A 16,616-nucleotide genomic window follows, 5' to 3' on the forward strand; every position below is an offset into this window, starting at 1 on the left:
GTAGGTCATGGAGTAAAAGTTGGCAGAGACGACCTGATTCCAAGCCTGCCTTGTTTCCTGTGGCCTTCGCATTCAGCGGAGCTAAATTGTTTGCATCACATTCATTTAACCATGAGAAAAAAAAAATGTAAGGCTGAAGTACAAAACTGTCTTTTTCCACATTTGAAAATACGAGGATTAAATATTTAGGTTTCTGCTTTGTAAACAATGGCTACCAAGAACCTTGTAATAGCCACCCGTTCAGTTGGTAAATTTCATTTTTCCACTTTTCAGAATGATGTAGGAGGACAACGCAGCCTGATAAACAAGTGGACGACTTTTCTTAAGGCCAGATTAATTTGCTCAATTCCCGGAAGCGATGGGGCCGATACTCATTTTGATGAGCTTCGTAAGTCACATGTTCCTTCTTTCTTGGAAAAGTCCTACTGCCTAATTAAGTAATTCAGCGTTTATTTTACTTTTGCCCCAAAAGCTTAATTATATAGAGCCCAGCACAGCTCGCGGGAGTGCTGCTTTCTAAACTCATGCACACCAAGCACTCAGAGGTGTTTTAGGCCTGACGTATTGTAATTAACTTCTCTTGAGAGGCCTCAACCTTAGTGAAGGAAATAGCAGAACTACAAGAGACAGATTTAAGCTTTGGGACTACGAAGTCTGTGGGTTCTCCGCGCCTTCTCTTGCTTTGGTAGGAGCCACCTTCACAGGTAGGAAGAGTTTGGGTTCTTTATTCTGAGGATGCCCTCTGCTGGAGAGTCTGAGAAATGTGCTGAACTTTGATTTGTTAATAAAATGTGCAGAGAATCAGGAGACAGTCTTCTTTTTCATTTCTCCTCTGGGCTCTTATCACAGCTATTCTAGAAGGATGGTTTTTAGTTATTTATAAAGCTAGCATCATGAACCTTTATTTTATCTATCTTGTTTTGGTTTTGACCATGCGATGTCAAAACGTATCTGTTAAATCTGTATCATTGAATGATTTCGTTTGTATTTTATAGTTTTAAAGTATATATTAAATATTTATGAATGACTTCTCATGTTGTGTACAGGCACACTCACTTTATCTTAAAGAACTTTTTAAGTAGTATTGAGTACACAGAATTTGTTAGCAATACTGCACTAATTTCTTAAGTACTTTCATATTATTATAAAAAGTAATTGAATTACTAATACATTGAAATAATTACAAGACATTTTTCTAGACTGAATGGTTAAAATGATCTATTTTTAAGGTTTTTTTAATATGAAATTATATATTCCTAATTGTAAAGTCAAGGAGATTGTCAACTGGACCATCCCGTTTGCAGGTGTTTGGTCCAGATGCCTAACAGGTTAAATGTCTGGTTTACTTCGTTATTGTGTTGTTAAACAGAATTACCTGTAACTGACAGATTTATAAAGAATAGAGGTTTATTTGGTTCATGGTTCTGGTGGCTGGAAAGTCCAAAAGCACAGGACGCGCACCTGGCTGGCCTCTGGTCCTATCTTACAGCATGGCCGACATAAGTATGCATGTGCAGAGAGAGACTTAGAGCCATCGACTGACTGTTATAACAGTGGGCACTGGTTCTCACCTATCTCCAGAATTATTCCAAAAGAGCGTGAATCTGTTCATGAGAGTGGTACCCCCATGATCAACCCACTAGACCTCACCTCTAAAATGTCCCACCACCGCTCAGCATGACATTGAGGACCAAGCTCTCAGTAGATGAGCCATGGGGGACAAACCATAGCCAAACCATATCCATGGCCAACTCTGTCACATAGCTTTCACCCTCAATTTCTTAAAGCTCAATATGATGCATCTATTATCTAATTTAGAATTTCAGAAACATTGTATTACTACATAAAAAATCATATGCTGAAAATAAAAATATAGTTAATTATTATTTTTTCCCATTAATAGAAGATATTTATTTACTTCCCACACGAGATGAAAGAAATCCTGTAGTATATGGAGTCTTTACCACAACCAGGTATGTTCAACAAAATGCTTTTAATTCTTCTAGAGAATTTTTTGTGTATAGGAAAGACAAGGATAAAAATGCTGAGCACAAAAGGCACATGTATCTACTAATCATAACAAATGCTTCCAAACTGCTTAAGAAGTAATAAAATGTTATGAGAGATAATGCTAGGAAAACACATGAGGGCCAGCATGTGGTGTGATGGTGAAAGTGTCTGGAGGATTCCAATGACTGGCTGTCAATTTGCTTCTAGAACACACGGCATCTTGAGGAACAGGCTGTGTGTGTGTGTGTGTGTGTGTACGTGTGTGTGTGTGTGTGTGTGTGTGTGTGTGTGTCCAAAATCCTGAAAGGAGGAAGGGATAAAGGAGAAAGGAATGTGATGTGAGTGTTCCTATGCGGGGGAGGAGGACTTCTTTCTAAGTTTCTCAATCTCTGGTAAGGACACATCCTTTCTGGAAAAAAAAAATTAAGTAAATTAAAATTAAAAATATAAAATAAATGAATAAATGTTCACTGGTGAAGCTATGTTCATGAGATGAATCACTCTTGACATTGAAGATGTTGTCACGTGTGGTCTTATTTTCACTTCTTCCTTACCTATGAAGATGAGAGTGTAGCTGTTGTGATCTTTTCACTGCACTACCAATTTCAGCAAAGGTTTGCGCTGCGTTCAAAGCAGAGCAGACGATCAGTTATAAAAGTGGGGCTAGGACTGAAGATGTTCTCCTGGACATCTATTTTTTTTTTTTTGGGTCTTCTTTCTGTGTAATGCTGTCTTGTGTATGTCTTTGAGGCTCTGTGACTTCCTAGTACTAGTATCTATGAAGCTTTCTCAAAGAACATGTAGGCCTTACTGTCTTTCTTTTAATTCAGTAACTTATATTTGGCTATGGCCAAAGCATCTCTTCCTTCCTGCTCTAAAGAACATCCTCCATCCTTGCGCTCTAAAGTACAGCCTACATCCTTGGAAGTACTTTTCACTTTTCCTGCAACTCTGTTATCAGCACTTATCAATGAATATTGATATTAGTGTTGAAATAATTAGAAGTGCTGCAATGGGACTTAAAAAATGATGTTGGGACCAGCAAGAGCAGCAACAGACATGGCAGTTAAGGCACTAGACTTCCACATGGCCCACTGTGGTTTGAGTCCTGGACCCGGATTTTTGAAACTCACACCAAGCACGTGTGTGTGCATGCTCCAAATCCCAAGAGGAGAATGGAGGAGAAGGGACTGTGCTGTGGCATGGCTATCCCCTCTGAGGGGTCATTTGTCACTTTCTGTCTCTCTGTCTCTGTCTCTCTGGCAATCACATGTGCCCTATGGGAAAAATATGTCTATAAATAGAAACGGTCTTAATGACTGCTATTGAGTCCATTCATAAACTATGCTGTATGCAAATCGTAGTTGGATTTCCTTTCTGCAGTGTGATCTGGGTTTAGTTCACAGTATCCTCTGTACAAATGGAAATGTGTTGTAGGTTCGAATATATCAGAGCATGAACCACTACTTGATGAATTGTAAGTTACATAATGTAACCCAGGTAGATACCCTTAAAAGGAGACAGCTTAAAAAGCTGCTAGATTAGACTCCAGTTGTGCTGCTTTTGTTGCTAATTGATATCTGCAAAGGTGTGAGAAGAACGAGTGCCTGTAATAATCCAAGCTGAGGATCTCGGCCTCAGTTCTCTTGGCACCTTTCCACTCACAGAGCTCTCTTTGATGTCCTTGTGTGTTCCACATACAAGACCTAGATGTATGCCAGGAAAACGTAGCCTCCAGACAGTTCTTTTTTTCTTCACCCGAGTTGCTGCCCACCCAGAGTGTGAAGTTACAAGTCAAGTCTTTGTTCTTGGTGTACTTTATTGTTTTATTTTTCATGCTGCCCTGAAGACTGAGGTAATGTCGGAACACATGTCACATCCTTTGTCCAAAGGGAAGCTATAATTAACCAGCAATCATGGCAATGCCATTAAGCATGATGCATCATACCTATAAAATATCATAGGCAGATGATGTGACTTTTATGAGACTGTCACCTGCCTTCTTAGCAGCTCGTTTTCTCTCAACTGCCTGTTTATTATTACCTCCTCATGGTTTTCCATTAATGTCATTCCAATAATATTAACAACTGTGTTACTCATGCTAGAGACTCATTAGCTTATTTGTGTTGTTCTGAAATGATATATCTCAGTCGTAATGTGTAATCTTGTGGTTTTTTGTTTGCGTTTGCGTTTTTGTTGTGGGGTGTGTGCACTCACCAGAGAAAGTCAGAGACAGAGAGAGAGAGAAAGTGAGAAATCATTCCCCCACAGTGTTAGCCATGCCATAATCCCTTATCCCCCATTCTCCTTGGGACTTTGGGCACACATGCATACATAACCCACTGTGATCTTCAAGTTGTCAGGTCCAGGGCTTGAACTGCACAATCAGCCATGTGAGATCTAGTGCATTAACCTTCATACCACCTGCTGGCCCATCATCTTATAAGAACATATAATCGTTGAAAGTTTTAGACTCAAAGAAAATGTCTTTCATTTCCAGAAATAAACCAAAAAATAAACATCCAGTGAGTGTTCAATGTTTTCATTAGTTTGCAAAGATTTGTACAAGTTATGTGGAAATTTTCTGCCTCTTAATAATGCTTAATATGATGTATAATTGTGATTACCTTAAATATCAGATTAGTTACTAAAATACATGAACTCAAATTCAAGAACAAGCAAAAATAGTTTCAACATTTAAAAAATCAAGTTAATGAAAATTATATGAATATATGACCTTACAGACAATATTTAAGATCATTAGATCATTTTTAAAAGACAGATAAATTAGATTATTTTTATTCTAAATGATATATATCATATCTATCATAATTTGTATCATATCTAAAAGTTTCCTTTATAAATGTAAGTAAAGTGTATATATATATATATATATTTTACTTTGTAATGTCTCTTGAGGGCATAATGGTATAATAACTTAAAGTGAAATTGAAGAACATGTGGACATATTAAATATTCTTTCCTGTATATTCCTCTATCCTTTAATTTTTCTGGATCATTTCTATTTATCTATCAGGTGTCCATTTTGATGGTTCCTCCTCCCTAAGTACTCACCTGGCAGCTCTGAATTTTATGTTATTTTTTCGCTTACTATAATTAATCTGTAATGTGGCTGTTTCCACACTTCATTCAGAATTGCTTGACTGTAAGCCCTATAAGCCACTATGGGATAGGGGCAGAATCTGTCCACGCACCTGTCAGATAGGTTGTGCTCAGTAAATTTTGCCCACAGCAAGCAGATGATTATAGAATGTGCTCAATAAATATCTACTGAAAAAAATGAGTGAATGACCGAATCATGTTGCTTTCTTCCAGCTCCATCTTCAAAGGCTCTGCTGTTTGTGTGTATAGCATGGCAGACATCAGAGCAGTTTTTAACGGTCCCTATGCTCATAAGGAAAGTGCAGACCATCGCTGGGTGCAATATGATGGACGAATTCCTTACCCGCGACCTGGGACGGTATGTATCCCACCTAATCACCAACACTTTCCTAAGCCTCTGTTCGACTCCTAATTCTTTCGTAACTGTAAACTGTGGTATTCATTTCAGTAACATGTGCTATTTATTTTTAAATAGCTATTGTTTATGTACAGTCATAGCATTTGCATCTTTCATTGGAACTTAATGTTTTTGTTTTGAATAAGAATTTTAAGTAGTATGGGAAACTGGACTATATACTAAGGAGCAGAATTTGCTGACAATGTAGAACTTATTCCTAACACACTCATGGAGTCATCAAAATGGTTTAGTTATCAAGAACAACAAATATTTTACATTAGAGATGCCAGGCATTCTCCACATGCAGTTCTGGATACAACTAAGGAGTCTTTTGCTTTCCATTTCTACTTTGTAAGGACCACATTAGATATAATGCTTCATTTATCTTTTTTTTCTTGTTCTATATTTATTTTTGTTTTGGTGCACCTTGTGATAATATGCCTATTTTAGATAAGGGAGAGATTTTAGAGAACCCTGACTCCAAAATTCTTCTAAAAAGCATAAATAATGTTTAAAGCACAAGATGAAATAAGTAAGAAATGTATTTTAGGGTTTATACATTTGTTTAAAAAGAAAAACAGCTGGAGTTTAAAATGTCATATACACATTATAAATAAAAGACTTAATTTTGTTGATATGATTAAAACAGTTTAAGTTATGTAAATAATTTGAATTGTTTAAATGATCTAATATGAAAAAAAGTTTTCTATTTTTTTCATTTAGCATTTATTCTGAAAATTTCTACCAAGAGATCTGGAACATCAGAATCTCTGAGAAACATATTGATTTAACCAACTAAGTTTTACTGGACTTTGTCTTTTCATATGTTCATTCTTAAATGGAAGACAGCAAGTAGTTAGGTTTTCTGAATTCTTTTTCCATGTTTCTGTTCTATAATTTAATTAAACTTGGAAAGCAGGCTATATAGCCATGTCTATTTTCTCTTTTATAATTTCTCAGTAAGAATTTATTTTGGAGATATTTTCTAACCTGATTAGAAGATACCATTTTTATGAAAAACATATTTTTAAAATACATATTATAACTTTCAGTATTTACTCTTGTTGCTTTCTCTCTTTTTTATATTGTGATAAGAGTACTTATCACCGTTTCGAATATGTGAGTATCCAGTTCACTCTCACTGACTACAGGTGCAGTAGGTGCAGTGCTACCCAGTAGATCCCTCGATCCCCTTCACCTCGGTTGACTGGAAATAAGTCTGCTGATAGTAACTCCTCATTTCGCCCTCACCCCAGCCCCTGACAACCACTTTCCACTCTGATTCTAAGAATTTGACTATTTTAGATACCTAAAGAAAGTAGACTTATGGGGTAATTATCTTTCTATGAGTGGCTTATTTCTCCTAGCATATAAGGTTCATTCATGTTGAATAGTGTAGATTTTTGTCCTTTGTTAAATCTAAATAAAATTCCATCATATGTATTCACACTAACACATTCACCATTTCTTTTATCCACATCTTGTCTATTGTGAATAATCCTACAATGAACCTAAGCATGAAAGTCTCTCTTTATGATCCGAATTTTAATTCTTTTAGGTAAAGACCCAAAAGTGAAATTGCAAAATCATGTGGTAGCTCTACTTTTAATTTTTGAGGAAATGCCACACTGTTCTCCCTAGTGACTGTACCATCTTGCATTCTTACAGCTGTGTGCAGGGTTTCAATGTCTCCATATCTGCTCTAACATGTGATTTTTGTTTTTATAGTACTAATTTTGCCAGGTCTGAAGTGATATCTCATTGTGGTTTTTATTTAAATTACCCAGATAGTTAATGATATTGATCATTTTTTCATGTATCTGTTGGCCATTTTCTTCTTTGGAAAATGTCTATTCAAGTTCTTGGCCCACATTTAAAATTGGATTATTTTCTTTCTCTTTCTTTCCTTCTTTCTTTCTTTCTTTCTTTCTTTCTTTCTTTCTTTCTTTCTTTCTTTCTTTCTTTCTTTCTTTCTTTCTTTTCCTTTATTTATTTATTTTTGCTATAGGGCATGTGCGTTTGCCATAAAGAGAGAGACAGAGAGACAGAAAACGAGAAATCATCCCCTGGTGTATGGCCACACTGCAATCCCTTTTCCTCCATTCTCCTCTCGGGATCTTGGGCATGCATGCACACATGCCCGGCATGAGTTTAAGCCACCGGGTCTGGGACTCAAACCATGGTCTGCTACATGGGAGTCCAGTGACATAGCCATTTCTTTAACTGCTGGTCCCTATTTATTTATCTTTTATCAGTAACATAACACTTAAGATGAGCAGGTAATCTTCTAAGTGTTATAAATGTTTTACAAGTTCTATCTTATTTAATGCCTCTTTAACTATATATTATTATTAACTCCATTATACAGATGAGGAATCTAAGGTACAGACAGACACTGTAACTTGCTTAAGGTTACAAAGGTAGTGAATATGGAGGTCTAAGCTTTTACTTCTTACATTGGGTCATTGGAAAAGTCGTGACAGGTTTTTTCTATGCAAAAATGTGTCATGACTTTTCACTCAACCCATTTATTATTATAATGTAGATATAAGCTTAGATTCTTTAAATCGTGTTCTAATTCTTAGTTCTTATACTATGATACTATCCTAAAGTATTTTAAATTATATTTATTTCCCCCTCCATGAAAACATTTTACACACACATGTATGGGCAATTAAACTTTGGAAAAGAGCTCTACCTGAGGAATATATTCTATTAATATTTAGGGATTAAACATTGTCTTCCATCATATTATCAGACTTTGAGCTTTTCTGCATGAATTTGTCTTTATAAATAAAGACATCACCATTCATCGGACACTGACATACATAATAGTAAGTAGTCCTTTTTATCAATAAGAAGCTAAACTCCAAATTATGTCAAACTAACCATTTCTCATCCAGAATACTGAAGTTATAGAGTTTACGTAGGGTTTTTCTTGAAAAGTTTGAAATTATTTAGTACACAGACAGTATATGAACTACAAAATACTTAACATTTTTGTTTTTTACAATTTAGGAAAATCAAAGCACTAATATTAGGAATAAACAAAGACATTTAATAAAGTTTTTCTTTTATTTTCCCAACATCACCATTCCTTATAGAATTCCTATTTCTTTTTTTTTTTTTTGAATTCCTATTCCTTTTTAAGAGTGTGAACATATTTGCACATGAACTTGAGCTTTGTGAATGATACTTTGTAATTACTCTTTCATCCAAAGCCTGTAGTCAGGCTATAATCAGTAATGAGGCAGTAGAATGAAGTCTCCCTCTGGAAGACTTGACCAGAAAACTTTCAGTGATGACATAGAGTTTATGCCATCAAATAAATAGAGCTTAGGTTTTTTAAAAAGTTTTGGTTAAAAGGAGTGAGAAGTTCTTTCTACATGTGCTGAATTTGACTTGATATCTATGCTGTTTTGAGATAGATAATTTAAGTTTATTATTATAAAATTAACAATATTGAAGTATTTTTTAATATTTTTTATTGACCAACTTTCTCCAACTGGTTCTGTGTAAAAATAGTGACAACCAGTCCTACTAACCAGTTTGTAGGCTGATTTGGAAGACTACAGTATCCAAAGAATTTCAGTTTTTTTCAAGTAACTAGTTACCTTTTATTCTCTTTGAAATCACCATGACCAAATTTGAAGATGTCTAAAATCATGCATAGGTGTGTAAACTCTTTATTACTTCTTTATACTTTCAAAATCTATTTTTTGTTTGCACACAGTCCTATTAATGTCCTTTTCTACGTTATATTTGAAATGCCGATATTATAACAGTTAGAAACATTGTATATTTGATGTGAAAATCTGTTACACAAGTATGCTTTTTATAAAGGAACTTTCCCATTTTAAATAACTCTATAAAATCATTGAAAGTGTATTTCACAGTAGATCAAGTAACTACACTTGTAAAACTTGAGAATGTAACAAGTAGAATGGATAATAGAGACCACATAACTCACCCTCATTTTACAGAGGAGGAAACTGATGTCCAGAATAATTAAATAACTTTCTTAATATCATAATGCCCAAAGCAGCACAGTGAACAGAAATGTTGGGATTTTCTGACCAGCCTTCTGTCTCCACTCTTTAATATGCTCTAATATTTATATACCCCCTAATATTTACCTGAATAACTTACTGCTGAATGTTCTACCTAAAATGAGCTGCATTTAGTTTTACGTTATTTCCTGGCATCTTTTCTATTTTTATATATATATATATATAAAGCAACCTAATTGAAGTCATTCTTGTTTAAGTGAAGCTATGATTTTTTTTCTATTTTCCACAAACTTCCCATTTAGATATTTTAGTCACAAAACCTTACTAAACATTCCTCATGATCCAGATACTATTGTAAGCACTTACATGTTATTTTGTTACGTATTTAAGACAAGAGTGTAGGTATTATTATCTGGATTTTATGAATAAGAAGAAGCCTAATGAGAGTAAGTGTTCATGGTCTCATAGCTTATGAAGTGGTAAGACTGCAATTAAAATTCAGCTCTAATTCCACATCAGAAGTTATGAACATGTTGTTCTATCCTCAAAGTGATAAAAACAAATAACCAAACATATACTTGCATTGTTTTTCTAGGCTCTATTTGTTCTCTGCACAAATATAAAGGATGGTTTGAAACTTTACTAAGTTTGTATTTTTTTTTTTTTTGTAATTCAGGGGAACACATCTTACCCTAATAGAAGCATCACTGAGTAATTTGCTTTCTATGTAAGGGATAGAATCTTTGCTGAAAGCCACTTTACACTGAAATTAAAATTTAAAAAACATCACTGGGGAAAATTTTATTTTCAAAGTGAGTTTCAATTTTTGCAATCATATTATTAATATTGAATTTTAAGTTGTTCTCTTGGTATTGGTTTCTGTTGGCATCATCACTCTACGACTTTCAGCATGCCATATCTACTTTAACTTTTTGTTTTTTGACAGAATGCTGTACTTTCTCTGCTGAAAAAACGACAATACTAAACTCCTGTTCTTTTCTTAATATTGCTAATCTGTAGCGTTTGTAAGCTTGGAAACTCAAGGATGTACAGATGTATTTATATAATTTCTTTACTTAAAGTGATTCTTCTGCCCTCTAGTGTCCAAATAGAGCATCTGAACAAACTGTATTTTATGCAGGTGGACGTTTTCAAGCATGAGTAACCTGCTAGGTCTTGGTAGTAAGGAGTGCCAAGTGATGAAATATGGAAGGATCTGTTATACACCAAGTGATATACAGGGCAGGTATGGAAACTGAACTGACGTTAGGCCAAAAATAGCAGGCTACTAAAAAACAATCTGGAGAAGATTTGAAAAGGCAGGGAATTTCAACTTTGATTAATTATAAATGAGTCAATCGATTTTATTCTAAATTGACAAGGAATTTTAAAAATTTAGCTAAACAAAGTGCTTACTCAAAGTGAGTTTCAATTTTTGAACCCTTCACTTACCCAAAAGGTAAGAAGTACTTGTTTTGGAAATTTGAATATTTATTAAAGGTATGCTTTATTACCCTAGAATCAATTTTTCACTGTTTTTAATGATTTCTTTATTCTGTTTTTTAAGTAGAAAAAAGTTTTAATATTGGGTTGTCAAAAAAGTCATGATACATTTTTGCATAGAAAAAATATGTCATGACTTTTCCAACAACGTAATAGAAAAATTACCTTCAACAGAAAAGAAATACATGTCTAAGCTGTAGAAGTAACAATTCATTTTAAAATTTCTTCCCCTCCATGGTTGCTGTTTGCACTTAAATTTTTTAGTTTGACCTTAAAGATTAAAATTTACACATGAATTTTCCAAAGGGATGCTCTTGTTTTTGGTAGGGAGAAAAAGGAGGTAACATCTTTTGGTTTCACAACCTTATTTTACTACGTAACCACTAGCAAATTATGAGCACATTAGAATTCCTAGTAATAACTTGAACACGATACAACCTCTTATTTTTATGTAAGAGAGGTCTTCAAAAAGTTCATATAAGAGTATATAATGGAAAAAAACCTATGCTCAGGTGTTTTTTGCACCAAACTGAACTTATATTTTAATTTTACTTTTTCACAAAATGCTTAGTCTTCTCTTAGAAAGATACTAAAAAGAGATGGTACAAATGGTGATTCTAAAGATTTTCTATTAATTTCTTATTTAAAAATCTTATTTAAACTACAGCACAGTACGAAACATCCTGGACAGTGACTGGACTTTTCGATCCGATGCTACCTCTCCCACCGTTTGACGAAACCCACTGAATTAATGTCACTTTTAGCTATTACTTTCTAAATCTTTCATTTGTTTCTTTTCTTCTCTGGGGTATGTGATAGTGGTTGGTTTGTTGTTGTTTTCCCCAATACTCTTTTATGTCGGGGACAGAAACACTTTACTTCATTAAAGTAAAAAAGACCTTTGTGGAACAGGTGGAAATGCTAGGACCAGAGTTGGTCCATGGCAGTGTATTTGAAATACCAAAGCCACTAAACTAATTTTCTCTTTCCTGAGTACTGCTGCTTATTTCTGAATACAAGTGTCCTTTGAGGAAAAAAGAAGAAATATTAAAATGTTCTGTAAAATTTGTGAAATCTTAATGATCCCCTGAACATTCATCTTCCTTCTTCAGTTCTATTTTAAGAATTCAGATCTTGGGGCCAGCAGTTGGTAGAGTGGCTATGTCACTGGACATTGATATAAAACTACAACAAATTATTTTCATAGAATATTATTGGTTTTCAGAATTTTGTGTCTTCATTAATCTCGTAAATTAGATTGCAGTTGCAAACCATGCTTGTTTTATTAAGTAAGGTTTTTTTCTTCTTTCTTTCTTCTTTCTCTTTCTTATTCTTTTTTTTTTTTTCTGCTGTAGGGAACATATGTTCACTGGAGAGAGAAGAGAAAGAAAGAGAGGAAAAGCGATAAATCACTCCTCTCCCCCTCCCCTCAGAGGGGATGGCCATGCTGCATCCTTCTCCTCCATTCTCCTCTTGGGATTCTTGGCATGCATACACACATCCCCAGCTTAATTTTCAAGTTGCTGAATCTGAGACTTGATCTGCAGGGCTGTGTAGGATCCCGCTAACTTAACCTCTATGTCACCTGCTGTCCCAACAATTTTTTTTTAATGTCCCAAAAAACAGTATTTTAAGGTTGACTTTCAAACATGGGTATAACTCACCAAATAAAAATACATAATTCAAAAACATAGTACCCCAAACTTCCTCTTGCTTTGTATAATGTTAGCTTGTGAGTGTTGCCATAGAAACAAAGAAGTACAATATGAGAAGATTTCCCTCATAGTGTGCTACGCTGTTGCACAGGAAGAATATGGCTAACATTGTTGTAGTTCTTTTTGTTTGTTTTAAGGCTTTTCTACCTAATCTAAAATCTGGAAAATCTGGGGGAAATCCCTTGCATGCATCACTGGCTCACTCTTCCTTCTCTATCATATTCATTGATAGTTTTATTTGCTCCCTCATATTTGTTTCCTTCATGGCCTTCCACTTACTGGCTAACAAATTATTTCATTATCATCACCTCTCTGTTACTAAAACTATCTCTAATTCTACTTCTTCTAGGACTTTGGTTCTAGAAGGGAGAAGCAGAGGTAGGACTAGAATCTCAGTGTCCTGATGCCAAGTTCCAAAGATTGATTACACTAAAGAGAATGTAAGAGAAAATGTGGCTATTGTTTTCCTTTCTATTTAGGCTACATTTCTCTCCATTTCTCCCCCTAGGCTGCATTTCTATAAAGAGGTGAGAGACAATGGATTTCTAATGTGAATCAACCTTTCCAACTGGCTTTCAGCTTTCTTTCTTAGGGAGGCAAACATTTGCTTTCAGAATGAGTTCTCTAAATCTTAGGCTACTTACTGTATTCCATAGTGCATTGAGTCTCAGGTATAGAAATGCCTCTAAAAGAAAGGGAACCTTAAAAGAGAAAGAGAAATGCACCTCTGTATTTTCACTCCAGGCCTTCTTTCTCTGATATTTAATATGAGGGTTATCCCAGCAGGTATCAGAGGTAGGCTGGTGCTTAGCTGAATAATCAGGGGGATAAGATGGCACCTGTTTAGTTTTCATTTTTCTTTTTTTTTTAAAAAAAAATCTTTATAAATAAAAATTGACTTCCTTTACATACTCAGTTTATTTTTTCCAGTTTGCTGAAAGCGAAAGCCTGATTCAGTCTTTCCTCATACCTCCTCTGCCTTCACATTAGTCATTCCTCTGATTTGTTTAAAGGAAACTGCAACCTATAGAGAATAGCCCGAGGCTCCAGGGGAGAAAACTTTTAACAGCTGTCTGGTGCCTGGCCAAGGGGCAAAGTTCTCTCATTGGATAAAAACCATTTTTCTTCTCTTATCCATTGCTTCCCACTCCGCTACTAAAGGCCCTGTGCAAACACGGGATCTGCCAAGCATAACACGATCACACCTAGCCAGCTATGGCAGCCAGCCAGGGGAGATAGGCGCCGAACCGGGGCTTGTCACTGTGGGCTTCTCCCTTTCATCTCAGGATTTGTCTAGGCAGGTTCTCTTTTCTCTCCACTCTTGTGCTGGTATTAGTCTTTCCAGCAAGAAACTGCATTTGAAAATTTGGGTAATAGGTTTCCATTGCTTTTTCTTTTTCTTTTTTTTCTTTCTCAAATTTTAAATTGTCTTAAGAGTTTCTCAAAATAATTAGGGGAGACACAGATAAGTACCTTGATTTATTTTCTCTACTCACAGGAGTGAAGGCAGTAGAAGTTAGGCAAATGTTAGAAAACTGGACATAGAAATAGATGGCTCTCCATGGCTTATTTGTGTAGACTGTGTTCATAGCTGAAAATAAAAAGTGCATATATACAGAGAAAAATGTACCTTTTTTATAATATATATATTTATAAATACATTTATATATATACTTTTTTTACAAGAAGGTATGTTTGGGGGCCAGCAGATGGCTTAATGGCCACCTCGATGGACTCCCATGGAATAGACCACAGTTCAAGTCACAAGAGAGTGTGTTTGCTTGCCAGAAAGAGAGTCAGAGAGAGGGAGAGGGAAAAATCACTCCTTGCTGGGGCATGGTCAAGCTGCAGTCCCTTCTTCTCCTCTTCTCCATCCTATCAGGATTTGGGGAACACACACTCATGTTAGTCTCCAGTGTGTTTTTCAAGCCACCAAGGTTGGAGTTCCATCTGTGTGGTTGGTCATATAGGACACAGCTGCCTTAACTACCAGGTCATGAATCAGCCCCTAACTCGATTTTTAATACCGAGGATATATATCTACCATAGGAAAAACGCCCAGGATTTTTTGGAGATAAATGAATCATTGATTTGCTTTAGATGTCACTTCTCACCCACACGTTCTCTTCTTCTTTAGAATTTTTCTTTTCTACTTTTTTACCTTTACCTGAAGACTTTACTTGGCAGCTCAAGTTATTTTTAGATATGTATACACTTCTATAATATCAAAGCGAAAATGCCTCTGGTTTGAATGTACTAAAATAACAATATTTGGTTCAAACTGTACTATCTTAAACCTCAGGGAGTAGCTGTACCAAATCACTTTCATTTGTGCAAGCGGTTGGAGACATAGACCTGAGAGATCATACATAGCAACTGAGTGGATAAAGATCTTATTCAAACACTGGCCCCATGCCATGAGGAAAAGCTGCCATAAGAAAAAATGTATTTTCAAAGATCATCTTATACTAGTCAATAGAAACCAGGTTTTTCCTCCCCTTTTTTCCCCCTTAGATTTTATTACACTGAAAGCTTTTTGTCATAGGTGAGCAATGAGGAAAATTGTCATGTTTATATCTGCACTAAAAGTTCATATCTTCATCCAGCTATAAATTCTTAGGTTATAATTTCGAACATTCAAAAAATTTGATGTCTGAAATCATGACTTCGATGTCATGGTATTATTTCTTTTGAAATGTTGGCTACTGCATAACTACTGCTGCAAAGTCAACAGAATTTTTTTTTTTCTTAAGGTGGAGGGTTCTTTCAAAAATGTAATGCAGGCAAAATCTAGCTTTTGCTTTGGTTTAAATGATAGACCAACCAGATTGAACTGCAGGTGTTATACGTTATAAGCCCACAATGAAGGGCTTTTGATGGAGGCTCAAACATTCAGCCTGTAATTGGACAAGAGCTATGTATTATTTTAACTCTCTACTCATTTTGAGTCTTTGCACAATCTATTTAATATAGGGTTTCTTCCATTTTTGAGTTGACAGATTTTGCTTAGCTCAAGACTAAGAGCTAGAAACAATGACTACAGACACAGATATTTAGACCCATATCCAGTTAAGAATATGCTAAATAAGAACTAAATGACTAATATTATAGGACATTTCTTTTTTTTTTAAGATTTATTTATTTATTCATTCATTCATTCCTTCATTTTAATTTGACCAGAGAGAGACACAGAGAGAGGGAGAGAGGAAAGTGAGAAAGCAAGCAACCAGGTCCAGGACTCAAACCGTGGTCAACCATGTGGGAGTGTCCAGCACCTTAACCACCACGCCACCTGCTCGTCCCAATTCTAGGACATTTCTAATCTTTAGTAGAGACCTGGGACAAATAAATATTGATAGATAAAGGGCCAGTTTCCTAATACCAGCCACTCAAGATATTTATGAAAGATATACTCTCAAGTTATTTATAGAAAACATTAACCAAAATGTCGCAAATGGTAAATATATCATAGATATATTAAAAATGTTGTCTTTTTATTTTTTTAATTAATAAATAAAACACTTTTATTTGTTTGTTTTGTTTTAGTACAACTTTTATATTTGTTCTGGTTTGTAACGAGTCATTATGATTTTACTGATATAGGACGTGGGGTTGGCATCATATATTGTGACTAACTCCAGAACCTTTATCTCCCTAACAATGACCATTGTTAATACTTCAAGGGCCCTGACATGGTGCTGTTTAGGTGCCTCATACAAATGATCCAGTTCATAGACAATGCTATCTAAAACTAACTTGTCTAAAAACTAGAACAGAAAAAGTAGCATTTTTGCTACCTTTTCCGAATGTCACTCATTTCTTCTCTACACCTACCAAATTAACTAACGAATTAGCTAA

General features: G+C 35.1%; 1 protein-coding gene across 1 annotated transcript in view; it reads left to right on the top strand.

Annotated features, from left to right (window-relative positions):
* The window catches only part of SEMA3D (semaphorin 3D), a 228,733-nt gene that overhangs the window by 180,136 nt on the left and 31,981 nt on the right, over positions 1-16,616 (top strand). The window contains exons 9-11 of the mRNA XM_006158746.3: positions 274-388; positions 1,904-1,973; positions 5,347-5,491. Of these exons, the coding sequence (XP_006158808.2) occupies positions 274-388; positions 1,904-1,973; positions 5,347-5,491 (330 nt within the window). The remainder of the gene's footprint in view (positions 1-273; positions 389-1,903; positions 1,974-5,346; positions 5,492-16,616) is intronic.

The sequence above is a fragment of the Tupaia chinensis genome, unplaced genomic scaffold, assembly GCF_000334495.1.
Source record: "Tupaia chinensis unplaced genomic scaffold, TupChi_1.0 Scaffold000606_1, whole genome shotgun sequence".
NCBI lineage: Eukaryota > Metazoa > Chordata > Mammalia > Scandentia > Tupaiidae > Tupaia > Tupaia belangeri.